We start from the raw sequence: 13,829 nt of genomic DNA, 5'->3' as shown, positions 1-13,829 counted from the left end.
ACCACCAATTCGTAGGAATCTGAGTATAGAGGCAAAGTATTCTTAGTGTCCCAAGTATTTAATTTCGCCTAATTTAGATGACAAAGAAAAACACTCCAAGTAGGTATACGTGGAACAAATGACCCGATAATAGGTAAAATGCCAAGTAAGGGAGGAGGGCGTGGAGGTCACTGGGGCCTCTGTCGCGACAGGGACGTGACAGGGACGCCTGTATCTGTAACAAGAGCTTTACAGACTGTCAAGGCCACTGTCAGGATTTGTAAGTAAGACAGCATTTTTGAGTAGCCAAATACTTGCACTAATTTGAGTTACTTACAGAAAACAACGAAGATGGAACATAATACTATTTCTTATGAGGTTTTGGAAGGTTCTGATATCACACTATATATAGTGACCAAATGAAAACCAGAAAGGAAGAAACAATTAAGAAAACCAAATAAGTGAAGGGGGTCTTACTTGGGCTAATAATTGTGACCATGATATTCTACTTACTTGCACTGTGCATGATAATACTTTATGAGATTCTGCAGCAGATCCACACCCTTTTTGGTCTTGATTTCATTAACTTTAATGAGATACTGTGGAAATAAAACAAAATTGTATGTTGCTCATTACAGATACGGTTTTACAGCCATGGGTTTGGGCAGCAGAACACCAGTCATGAATCCACACAAGTTACTGAACCTTGGCTGCCCTCAGACAGCGTGAGTTTAATTTGGGAAATGCTGATTTGGCAGTCCCAAGTGTACAAATGAAATGATTAGAGTGTTAGCGTTTTATAAATGCTCATTAGTTTACAAGACAAGCAGAATCAAACATAGTAAAACATTCTAGAATAACTGATTATATCCCCCTGGTGCAGTGGATCTCAAACTTAAGGGTTCATATGGTCAAAACCTGAAGGATGGTTGACTGTTCTTTGCAGAAAACAAGGAAAACAGCATTCTCTTGAGGCATAGGCCATCAGATAGCGAAACTTCCAGGAAGAATTTTTGGTATTCAAGAATGGAGGAATTAAAAAAAAAATGTGGAAGAATTAAAGTAACCCATTATTAATTTATGCTGTTAACTAACACTACTAGGTCTGATTTTTACTAGTAGGTCAAGATTTTCTGTTGAGATTCTTTGCTTTTTTTCACTTGTTTTATTATGAGAAGTGTTTATGAGCAGATAGGTTTGAGAAGAAGCTTAAAGTATGGGGGGAACATTTAAAAAAGAAAAACTTAAAATTGATAAAATTCTATCCAACTTAGTATTTTCAGAGAACTATAAAAGGAACTCTACAACACAATGTTAGTTAGCGTCAGAATGGGCAGGATGCCAGGTCAGGGAGTGCCAGTGTTCACTGGGAACCCAGTTTGAGAACCACTGCTCTAAGTCCAAAGGAGCATGCTTTCATGAACTCAGGTTTTCTTAATCACTACTTTATTTAAGCTTTCATTCAACCCGGACATGTGGTTAAAAAAACAATAAACATGCTCTACACCTGTATCAGGAAGACTTCATATTCACCAGGGTTACTTCTCACCAAACATTTTTTTCCACACTCACTCACAAGCAACATTAAAGTTCTCACCAAAGAATCCTGTTTTGGCATAAAGAGCCCCCCAGGACCAAGGCTCAAAATATGAGACAACAGTGAAATGGCGGATCCCACAAGGCTTGGAGAAAAATGGAGACGAGAACCCTTAAGAAACGGTCCCCTCCTCTAATAACCAAACAGCCTGCATTTAAGCATAAAAACTCCCAACTAGCAGGAGAGATCACAGTTATGAAACTCCAGGGAAATGCTTGCAAAAGCCGTTCTTACTTCGCACATTTGGAGCTGGAAGAGGCGCCGTTCCTTCTCCATCTCTTCTGCAATCTCAGCCCCCGTGATCTCTGTCCGGATCATCCCGTGCTGCTTTGCATGCTCTCTTTTCTCCTTCTCAATCTTCGTGCTGTAGTTAAAGCAGATACCATCATTAAAAAAAAAGTTCTCGTCCTTCCCTCCTTTAACGAGAGCCACTAATTGTTTCTTATTTACAAGAGCTAAGTGGCAGAAACTCTTATGTTGGTAACATTGGTCAAAAGGAAGAATCAGAGAGAACACACACACTGTAGAGATTAACACCTAGGGAACCTCTTACATTTTAACTGTGATCTTACACATGGATGAATTTTTTTTTTTTTTAAAGATTTATTTGTTTGAGAGAGGAGAGAGAAAGAGAGAGTGCATGCACATAGAGGGGAGAGAGTCCTAAGCAAGCTCTGCTCTGAGCACGGCACCCAACACAAAGCTCGATCTCACGATCTTGAGATCACAACCTGAAGTGAAACCAAAAGTCATATGCTTAACCTAACTGAATGCGCCACCCAGCACCCACATGTGGATGAATTCTTATAAATTCTCTCATATTTTGGTGGGCATGAAGAAATATCGACAGTTGACTTTTTCTTGGGTAAAGTACTTTACGATGAAAAAGACTCAGAAAGTTGAAGAACTGAGGCATATCTAGATTACCAACAGATGATGGGTCTGAGAATTATTTCAAGACAATCAAAGTGCACAAAAAGTAGTCAAAGGTAATTTCCAATATTTCTCTAAACCTGGGACATTTCCATATCCCCATAACACATTTTAATAATTCAACCATCTGGGACAATTATACAAAATAAGGATTCCAATTTGTAATTTGGAATCCTATAAAATGTTCTTCGGTGTGGAGGGGGCCAAAAGGGAAGGAGGCAATTACGAAGGAGGACCCATATTAAACCAATACAACCTGAGGCTAACGCTTTGCTATGATAGATGGTACATTGGCAGTAACACCAATGGTTATGACCCTCTTTCCGAAATAACTTGAAAATAGACCTCCAATTTCAGGAAGAGTGAATTTTAGTTGTGAATGCAAAGATGAACTGACTTGGCCTTCAAATCTTCTTTTAACTTGTAATTGTAGGAAATCAAACCCCAAAGAGAGCCAATATCCCTGTCTATATACAAACACGGTAGAAAATCAACCCATGGGAAAATCTACTATAAATCTGGTTGGGATGACTCTAACACTGTAATGCCATATCTTATTAGCCATATTGGCCATCAAGCAGGCGTGAAAGCAGCTGGGGGTTAAGCCTCAGCTCTCTCCACTGGTGTGGGTGGGAAGAGAAGCAGAAAGCTAAAGACATTTGAGAAGAACCACGAGGAGTAGGCCTGAGTATCAACTGACTTTTGGGTTAATGTGGTGACTTGACCACAGGTCTTCATTTCTTCTTCCTTCCATAATTCCACTAGGATGATATTAAAAACCATAAAGAATATAATCTCCCAAAGACAAAAACTGAAGACAAAAAAGGATGAGAGAATTCAACAGATATTTGGAAGAGCAGGTCTACACAGAGAAAAAGAGAAAGTGCACACCCCGAACCACAGGGGTACCTCCCTGGCCTTTGTTGCTTCCAGAATACCATAATATACAATCACCAGACAGGGGGCTGAGGGGACTGAATGATGCCAGAAGACACACCTCTGGATACTGACACTTAGAATGCTCCTGATTAACAAGCTGTCTTGGGGCCCCTGGGTGGCTCAGCTGGTTGCGCATCTGACTCTTGATTTTGGCTCAGGTTCTGATCTCAGGGTCCTGGGACTGAGCCCTAGATCAGGCTCTGTGCCCAGCAGGGAGTCTGCTTGAGAGTCTCTTTCTCCCTCTGCCCCTCCCCACTCTCTCTAAAAAAGAAAAAAAAAAAAAAAAGAAAGAAAGAAAAAAAAGGAAGAAAAAAATCTATCTTGACATCCTAAAACCTAAAAAGGGAGCTCACGGCATTCTTGCCTGGTCCTGCTGACAAGTATGAGCTTTCCATCAACTTTTGGGTGCTTTGCTCTCAGATATGAATGGGCAGTGAAGGATGGTAAAATAACTGAGGAAAACCTCCAAAATGAAAGCAAGAGATAGAAAGAGCAAGTTGGGGGTGGTGGTGAGGTAACCAGAGGCAGTAAGAAAAAGAATATCTTATAAAACATAATCAAATCCTCAGAGAGCTAAAATACTGTTTCTATGAAACAACAAGAAACTTAAAAAAATTTTTTTTATTACGCTATGCTAGACACCATACAATACATCATTAGTTTCTGATGCAGTGTTTCATGATTCATTGTTTGCGTACAACACCCAGGGCTCCATGCAATCCGTGCCCTCCTTAATACCTGTCACCAGGCTCACCCATCCCCCCACCCACCTCCCCTCTAAAACCCTCAGTTTGTTTCCCAGAGTTCATAGTCTCTCATGATTCGTCTCCCATTCCAATCTCCCCCCCCTTCATTTTTCTCTTCCTTCTCCTAATGTCCTCCATGCTATGTTCCACAATAATGTTCCATAATGTCCTTATGTTCCACAAATGAGTGAAACCATATAATTGACTTTCTCTGCCTGACTTATTTCACTCAGCATAATCTCCTCCAGTCCCATCCATGCTGATGTGAAAGTTGGGTGTTCATCCTTTCTGATGGCTGAGTAAAATTCCATGGGGTATATGGACCACATCTTCTTTATCCATTCATCTGCTGAAGGGCATCTCGGCTCTTTCCACAGTTCGGCAATTGTGGCCATTGCTGCTATGGACACTGGGGTGCATATGGCCCTTCTTTTCACTACATCTGTATCTTTGGGGTAAATACCCAGTAGTGCAATTGCTGGGTCATAGGGTAGCTCTATTTTTAATTTTTTTAGGAACTCCCACACTGTTCTCCAAAGTGGCTGCACAAACTTGCATTCCCACCAACAGTGTAAGAGGTTTCCCTTTCTCTACAACTTCTCCAACATTTGTTGAAACAACAAGGAACTATAAAAAGACCACCAAAACCTCCCAACTAATCAAGAAAAAGGGCTTTGGAAATTGAAAATATGACAGCCAAATAAAGTCGACTGAAACAGTGGGAATAAAAGGTTGAAAATAATCTAAAACATAATAGACAATTAGGACAGAAAAGAGAGAAAAATTGTAACAACCACCTGGGGAGTCCAATACTATATGGTGAGGCATTTTAGGAGAATAAATAGAAAAACAAAACAGATGGGAGGAATGACAGGAAACATTTCTAGAACTGAAGAACTAAAAATTGCAAGGAGAAGGTCAATGCATGCATGCGTGCCGAAATGTCGAACCTTTGGGGAAAAAAAGACTAACATTTTCTTTTCTTTTTAAAGATTTATTTATTTGAGAGAGAGAGAGAACGCACAGGGGAAGGGGCAGAGGGAGCGGGAGAATCTTTAAGCAGACTTCCCGCTGAGCATGGAGCCTGACATGGGGCTTAATCCCAGGACCCTGAGATCATGACCTGAGCCGAAATCAAGGGTCAGATGCTTAACTGACTGAGCACCCAGGTGCCCCAAAAGGTTAACATTTTCTAACTGTGAATAAGTGAACCCCTTCCACAAACCCCCATGTCACACACAGAGAAATGGGGAGCAAAGCCGCATTGGAATCTTTCATTACTCTGGAAATAATAAGACAGTGAAGCAATCTCTTCAATAGTTCGAGTGAATATGGTTATAAAATTAGGATTTTACATTCAGCCAAACTCCCATTCTGTGTGATGGCAGAATGGAGATATTTCTGGACATGCCAAAATCTGAAACGTTTCCCTCCTTTAGAACTGTTCCCTGCAAACGACTGGAAGTAGCATGTCACCAAATATGGGACTGCTCCAGGAAGAGAAGGCAGGGCAGTCCCCATGGAAAGGCAGCCCAGCATGCCAGTGACACTTTTTTTTTTTTTTTAATTTGACAGACAGATCACAAGTAGGCAGAGAGAGAGGCAGAGAGAGAGAGAGGAGGAGGAGGCAGGCTCCCCGCTGAGCAGAGAGCCCGATGCGGGACTTGATCCCAGGACCCTGAGATCATGACCTGAGCCAAAGGCAGAGGCTTTAACCACTGAGCCACCCAGGCGCCCCGCCAGTGACACTTTTGATCTAAAGAGCTGTGCAAGGATTCTCCAGGACAGAGAAGAGGGACTGACAGACAACCCAATGTTAGTCCACATATAATCATTGTTACAACGTAGAGAGTGTATTTTCTAAACAGAAACAGTATTTATAGGTGTTGGACATCAGTGGGAACAGATAACAAAAGTCCACAACACATTCACATAGACCAGGCAGATGCAGAAATGAGGCAATTATTTCATTAAGGAAAGGCAAAAAATGGTGCTGTATGAATGGAAATCCATTATAAGACACCATTCAACTGCCCCCGAATATCTACACTCCCAGAAGTTCAAACACTGACAACTGGTTTACCCACATGCCGTTGCATGAACCGCACTGGCTGACCTGGGTGGGGGTGGAAATGTGACGGGGCTGGCTGTGCACGGAGCTAAGCCCTGATCTGCGGCAGCAGGGGAGAACACCGAGGAACACAGAGGCAGAGAAGCCAGGGGGCCGGCAGCAGGGGGGACAGGAGAGGGAGCAGCAGGACAGGAGCCCTGGGCTGACAACCACTGTGTCTTTTCACAGGAAGTACGCCCATTGCCTACTTAGGATCCCCTCTCCTGTTCCTCATTAGGAAAAGAAAGCTGCCGCATCAGGGGCAGCACGGACTCCCTGAGCTCAGCGTCTGGGGGGCAGCACAGACATTCCGACGACGTGTAAGGGCTGCTGTGATGGGTGCCCAGTCTGCCCTAGGACCTTTATGTTCTCCGATAAACTCTTGTCGGAGCCACTGTTACCGGGGCGTCTGCTATACGCAGTCACAGTCTCAACCAATGCAAGTACTATTTGACGTTTGATGTATGGGTATTGTTTTGACCAACTATTATTTGATCATTAAAAATCTTGCTAGAAACTACTGACTGAGGGCCAGCTGTATCCAGACAGCAGTAGCAATAACGTCAACATATTACATTATCTTGTCCTCAAAGAAGCCTTGAGAAGTAGGTAATTTTTCTTCTTCTTCGTTGTTTGTTTTAATAACAGGTGAGGACCATCATCAAAGTTAAGTCATAGAACTGATAAGTGGCACCACCCAGCTTCTCCCATGGCCTCTGATTCCCCTGTGGTCTTAACCACAATGGCTCACTGCCTCCGGGGTTCTAAATGAAGACCACAGAGCAGCCACCCTGGGTTCTCACAGCTAATAAATTAACTTTTCTCTCTCTCTTATTTAATTTTTTTTTTGATATATCCTTTTGTTTTCTATAATTCATACTCAAATGACTCCTACCACATCGTATAATCAAATATTTGCTGTTTTCTTTTTTACTTCCTGTACTACTATACAGAGTGAGAAAGAAGCCTATCTTAGCAAAATAATTTATTGCCAGGGATTTATTAAAAAAGAAAAACAAAAATGTTTCTGGTGAAATCCTAGAATCAGGACCTGCTGAACTCATGAGTTCTGGTACACATTTGCAGATGTGGGTAATTCTTTCATTCTTTCGGTAGCTATTCCCTGTGCACTAACTATGTGCCCAAGGTTCTGCAAGGTCCTGGGAGATAAGTACCAAACACAAGGACCGTGTGGTCTCTGTGCTCACCAAGGCCAGATGCTGGAGGGCAATATACAGACCAGTGAACAGCCAGACACATTCGAATACAGTTGAGGAAAGTGCCGTGAAGGCACCTGGATCGTCTGAGAACGGTCTGTGTTCTCTGATATTCATGATACTGACCAGCAGGAACTCTGAGCTCTTCCAACAACTCAAAGATGGTTTTAAAAATATGGTTGTGCCACCCAATATTGGTGGTACTTTAGCTGAGAGAGCACATATTGTGTCTTGTTTTGTTATTTCCATGTCCTACAAAAGACATCTATTCCACAAGTCTAGACCAAAGTTTTTTTTCTCCCTTTTGTGGACGCCTTCCCCTTTGCTATGTACTTAGTTCTACCCCAGCCCAGTACATGCAGCTGCCTCTGGGCAGGGCAAGACTTAGGTCACAAGAGTGAGCATTCATGATCCCCTTCCATACGGAAGACAGGAAGGTCCACGGTATTCACTTACATCACTGACCATTTTAAGAACCTTTCTTGTTCTCGGCCGCCTTTGTAACCATCAATGCATGAAAGTATTCTGAAGACAGCAAGTCTCCAGCAATGGCTCTGCTCACATAAGCACTTACGGAAGCAGTTTGGCAAAAAACAAATTTAATCCTGAATTTGTTTTTCTTTTGTTTGTGTTTTCATTCTGCTGTTACTGCTGTCGACGGAAGCTTTTATTCACTTATGTTTATAGCCAGCCAAGTTCACAGCCAAGATTTTTATTGAGTGCTTTAAAATCTATTTCTCCCCCAACCCCCCCCTCCTGGGAATACAGATGTTTCTGGGTAATAATAACGAAGGAAGGGAGGGGTGCCTGGGTGGCTCAGTTGGTTAAGCAGCTGCCCTGGGCTCAAGTCATGATCTTAGGGTCCTGGGATCGAGCCGCGCTTCAGGCTCCCTGCTAAGTGGGGAGTCTGCTTCTCCCTCTATCTCTGCCCCTCCCCTCGGACTCTCTCTTTCAAATACTTAAAATCTTAAAAAAAAAAAAAAAAAACCAAAGGCAGGTGGTATGATCCATACAGTATGAAGACGAGCCAGGCCCGTACACATATCTCACGCACATCTTCACAATCCCCACAATAACCCCAGCAGGCCGGCCCGCCGTGCCCGTCAGGGGCTGCTCCAGCCCTGGAGAATGCCAGCACGACACCGCCTACCTAGCTCTCTGACCTTCTGAAGTCTCCTCCGCCTCTCCAGGCTTCAGTCCCCTGAACCAGACACAGACAGTGAGGTCACCGTGAGACGGTCACGCACACAGGAACACTGCGTGCAGGCCCTGGCAGGAGAAGGATGTCACTAACACTAGCTTTTATTATTTCCTAACTGCTAGGTAGGAATGTCAACAGTCTACAGTTACGTGCTAACTAGAATTAAAGAAAAGTCACAACTGTCAGATTTACAGCCTGATAGCTAGTAGCAGCAGCCATGTGTGCTGAAACACTGGGCAGTGGACGCACCCCTCACTCCACACGACGAGGCAGCCGAGGAACTCCTTCTCGTTAGGTCAGCACACCCAAACCCTTAGCCCTCACGAGGATGTACTACACAAGCTGCTGTCCAGAAGAAAGGAGTCTTCCAGTTAATGGTTTCTTAAGAAATCCAACACTATAAAAAACAAACAAAAAGCTACTTACAACTTTGTCTCATAATCTTTCCAAGCTTTGTCAAATGGCTTCTTGAGATCCTTAGGAGAGAGAAAATGAAACAGAGATTGAATTTACTTTTGTTCAAAGGCAAATAAATAATTCTGAAAGAACATCTCAGCGAAAGTGCTTTCCTTTATAGGATGTGTGAAGCTTGACTCAGACGCTCATGGTGCAGCACAGCACCCATCACCTGTAAGAAGCCTGCATAGGCCGGAAGGGCGAGCTTCCCAGGGACCCACGGGAAGCAGGACCTGGCGGCCAGGAAAGGCTGGGCCTGGGGGTCGTTGCTGATGTGGCGAAGACTCAGTGCAGACTGCCCGCACCCATGGAGGCTCTCACCCATATTCTGGAAATTGCCTCATCTTATTCCTCAGTCAATAACACGATGTGAAGTGGCACATCTTTTTAATGATCATCTTCCAAGTACTTTTTTTTAATGCTAAAAGTATTCAGAGTGCCTTTCAAATACAAGTACCACTATGATCTTAAAAGAAAAAAAAATCAATCCTTTCTGGTTAAAATGAAAATCAAATTTCTGAACACTTACTCCTTTGACTCCCTTCAGGTCTCCTTTTAACAAGGAGTCCAAGGTGAAGATCACATTGTGGCTCAGGCCCTGGAGCTGGAAAGCAAAGCAAAAAGGGAAATGGTTAAAAGAGGAGTGCGTACAGAATAACAAAATCAGCTACTCTTGACTGAGCACCCTGCACAAACCAGGATTCTGTGAAAGGGCTTTCGTGCACCAGCTTACAGACTCCAGGGACCGCCCTGAAGCAGGTTGGCAAGACCAGCTTCCCCTCCAGCATGTGGACAGAGAGCTGAGAGCCCGGGCTCTGGATGACCAAATGGCAACACAGATGCACCTATGTGAACAATTCCTCAAATCATCTACAGACCTGTCACTGTTCTTCTATGACACGGTTGACCTTAATTTGACTCTTCTTCAACTGCCTCTGTCAGAAGAAGGAGAGAACTACCCAACTGGCTTGTACCACTCCATTTCATATGTTTCTGTGGCCTTTGTCACTCTCTGAAATTCCCTGATTTATATGTATATTCTCTGTCCTCCACCAGGACGTAATCTCAATGAGGACAGGGACCTCAACTGTCCTACTCACTGCATCCTTTCTGTGCCCAGATCCGTTAAGAAGACAAGATATTCAGGAAGCCCAATCTAGAGCAAGGGTGCACAGTTTTCACTGTTCCAAGGCAGTGGTCTGCATCTCCTTGATTTTAAGATGGTATAAAAGACGGTCATAAAAGGTCAAGGAGACTCCTAGCACTTTGGGGAAATCAGGGTTAGTTGTGTGGGACCAAGATGGCAGGGACCTGCAGAACCAGGTTACAGCTGGAAAAGTCGGTGGGCTCCCCCATCCAGGAAATGATGTGACTCCTGGGTAAGCCGTGTACTCATTTGTCATGCCAGTCAGCCGGCCAGCCACCCACCCTCCCATCGATCATTCATCAAGTACCTGCTCTGTGACACCCACCATGCTAGTGGCTGGCTAGGTGAAGGTGAATAAAACACCTCCTGGCTTGAGACACCTCACATCCCAGGGACAGAGGAGGTCATGGTATGCAACTGACTCTACCCCATCTGGACACTCCAAGTGCTGTCCAGAGGTGGAAGGAGAAAGTGAAGTGAAGGACCTGGGCTGACACCTGGAGGCTCTGAGCAGGACCCCCTGAACCACATCTATGACTCGAGATGCAACTACCCAGGGCAGACGGCTGCTGTGAAGGGTTAGTTAATATACCCGACAAGTGCTAGTGGGTTCCTGCACACCTAGGAAGGGCTGAATACAGGTTTATTTTTGAAGTCCAAAGGCATGTTAAGTAAGAAATAAGAATACGGCCATGTGGAGCAGAAGGGACACCTTCTGCCGACTCGTGTCTACTGCTCTCCTCTGGGTCTTCCAGAAGCTTGTCATCCTAGCTCTGCCCTCCGTGGCCACCCATTAACACACCAGGTTAGTTGTCCAGGGCACACACCACCAGAGGGCCTGGATCGAAAACAGCCAACTCTCTCTTTCTTCTTTCAAGACAAAGAGATTCTGAGCACCAGGACAATTCTGTCTATGCAACTTCACTAACCCCACGTAGGGAAACTGCGTGGCTGGCGAGTGCCGGTAGCAAGAGAGCTGCAGATTCACAGTCTGCATTCTGTGAGGTCAAGAGCCTTGGTTCCTGGGAAGTGGGGTGAGAAACATCTTAGATAGTCTAATGGCTGTGGCTCTCCAAGGGGCCAGAGTACAGAAACTTGATCTACAGAGTGTATCTGTTATATTAAAACCTCACAGGGGAAGTGATTAGTTAAAAAAATGTCTGTTGGTGGAGTGTGTGACTTGATCTTGAGGTTGTGAGTTTAAGCCCCAAGCTGGGTAGAGAGATTACTTAAAATCAAAATATTAAAAAAATGTAAGGGCAGTTTGCAGGTAATAATAAAGAAAAAGTTGAAAACCACTGGCCTTGGGTATGAGATGGGAAAACTAAGGATGAACAGGACTCACTCCCTGCCACAGATGAACAGCTGTAGTAACATTTTGCTCTGAGTCCTCAGCAAGCTCATTGCTGAAATACAAGCCTCCTGCATCCCACTCTCCTGTGGGTCGCCGGAGTTTGTGTGGGGGGTGGGAAGTGAGGCAGGGGCCCACCCATCCTCCACCAGTCAGGCCAGTCTCTGGCCAGTCTCTCGTAGACAACCTTACATTATTTTCTTCAAAACATTTACCGTCCCTCACATTTACATCTGTATTTGTTTCCTCATGTGTTTGCTGCATCCTCAATTTGAATGCAAGCTCCCTGAGAGCAGGGTCTGGATGTCCTCTGTCTTATTTCCAGAACTTAGAACACTGCCTAGCACAGAGCAGGTGCACAGTATTTGTAGAGTGAAGGAAATACAGAATCACGTGAGTATATTCTCTGTAGGACTGTTTTTTTTTTTTTTAATTCCTTTTAAAGATTTATTTATTTTAGAGAGCAAGAGTGGGGGGAAGGGCAGAGGAAGAGCGAAGAGAGAATCTCAGGTAGACTTGCCACTGAGCACGGAGCTTGACGTGGGGTTTGATCCCACAGCCTTGAGATCACAACCTGAGCTGAAGTTGAGTCAGGCGCTTAACCGACCGAGGAGCCACCCAGGCGCCCCTAGGACCATTTATAACTGAGGCAAAGCTTAGGGAAGTAGTCAAATAGGGAACTGGGGAACTAGTCAAATAAATTACGCCAGTTCTAAACAATAGCCACACAAATGAGGAAGTTCTTTACGTCTAGCTTCGGAAATATCTCCAAGATAAATTGTTATGTGATAAAGCAAAGTGTAAAACAGTATTCACAGCGTACAAAGTTTTGTATAAAAAGAACAGGGACACCTGGCTGGCTCAGTGGGAGAAGCACACGACTCTTGATCCCAGAGCTGTCCATTCACGCCCCATGCTGGGTACAGAGATTAAATAAGTAAATAAAACTTAAAAAAAAAAAAAAAAGAATTTAAAAAAATGGGTTCATGTTTACATGACTGCTGGAAGCAAACACAGTAAACTGCCGTACTGTTTCCCCGCAGGACAGAGACCGGGTGTGCAAGGAGGGAGGTGGCGGAAGAACCTTTTACTGTGGACCCTTCTGCATGAAAAGCATTTCTTTGTACCATGTACTGTATTGTTTATTCAAACAAACAAACAAACAAAAAAGCAAAAATTCTAAAACACAAAATGAGAGGACAGAGATCATAAAACATTTTTAACTCGGTCCTACATCAGGGTTTCCACCAATGCCTCAAATCTGTTGTGAAATGGAGCAGGGGAAAAAAATACATTAATGTCATTGCCACCTTGGTGTGTAGGCTGTATTAACAACAAAATAATGAAAGCATTATGAAACTCTGTGGTTAGTACTGAATGTGGGAGTTGCCCGGAAGGAAAAGTCCCTCAGAAGCGGAGTACTGACCACACACCAGACGCACGCTGTAAGTTGCTGGTGCCGCCACTGTGGTCAGGCCTGGGGCAGGGGGAGGTGGGCCCCAGTCGCACTGGTGGAAAACCCCAAGAATTAAGAATTTCTTTGTGGTTATCCACACATATACTCTTGGGAGCTGATAAGAAACCAAGAAGGCCAAATATCATCTATTATGAATTCAGAATCTTCCTAGCGATGAACCTAAGAAAAGGCCCCGGGAAAAAAAAATTTTGACACTTAAACTTTCCCCACCTTACTTCCCAGGAAAAATCAGGTTCAGCTGCAAAAACTGGCAAAGGAGACTGTTTTTTTTGTTTTGTTTTGTTTTGTTTTTTTGTTTAAAGATTTTATTTATTTATTAGAGAGAGCTTGAAAGAAAGCGCTAGTAGCAAGGAGGGGCAGACAGAAAAGCGAGAAAGAGAATCTCAAGCAGACTCCACACTGAGCATGGGGCTCAATGTGGGGCTCAATCTCAGGACCCTGAGATCACGACCTGAACTGAAATCAAGAATAGGATGTTTGACTGAGTCACCCAGGTGCCCCAGAGGAGACTGGTTTAAATACAAAGCGAATAGTAACTACCTGTTATGAAGACATAGAGGAAAAGCCAAAAAGAAGACAAACTAATCTCAAGAAAGGGAAACTTTAAGAAATATTTATTGATGGGCCAAACAAAATTTCTTTCCCTGGAGATCTCAATGAAAAGATCTATTTTCCT

General features: G+C 43.8%; 1 protein-coding gene across 3 annotated transcripts in view; it reads right to left on the bottom strand.

Annotated features, from left to right (window-relative positions):
* Window positions 1-13,829, bottom strand: part of LOC111146849 (ArfGAP with SH3 domain, ankyrin repeat and PH domain 1) — a 353,910-nt gene that overhangs the window by 95,265 nt on the left and 244,816 nt on the right. For all 3 annotated transcript variants that reach the window (XM_022502557.1, XM_022502555.1, XM_022502556.1), the window contains 4 exons: window positions 9,708-9,782; window positions 9,149-9,198; window positions 1,811-1,940; window positions 493-578 (listed from right to left, as the gene is read on the bottom strand). In XM_022502557.1, the coding sequence (XP_022358265.1) occupies window positions 493-578; window positions 1,811-1,940; window positions 9,149-9,198; window positions 9,708-9,782 (341 nt within the window). The remainder of the gene's footprint in view (window positions 1-492; window positions 579-1,810; window positions 1,941-9,148; window positions 9,199-9,707; window positions 9,783-13,829) is intronic.

This window comes from Enhydra lutris, unplaced genomic scaffold (assembly GCF_002288905.1).
Source record: "Enhydra lutris kenyoni isolate GAN:26980312 unplaced genomic scaffold, ASM228890v2 scaffoldscaffold14, whole genome shotgun sequence".
Classification (NCBI taxonomy): Eukaryota; Metazoa; Chordata; class Mammalia; order Carnivora; family Mustelidae; genus Enhydra; species Enhydra lutris.
This window is presented reverse-complemented; position numbering and strand designations above follow the sequence as displayed.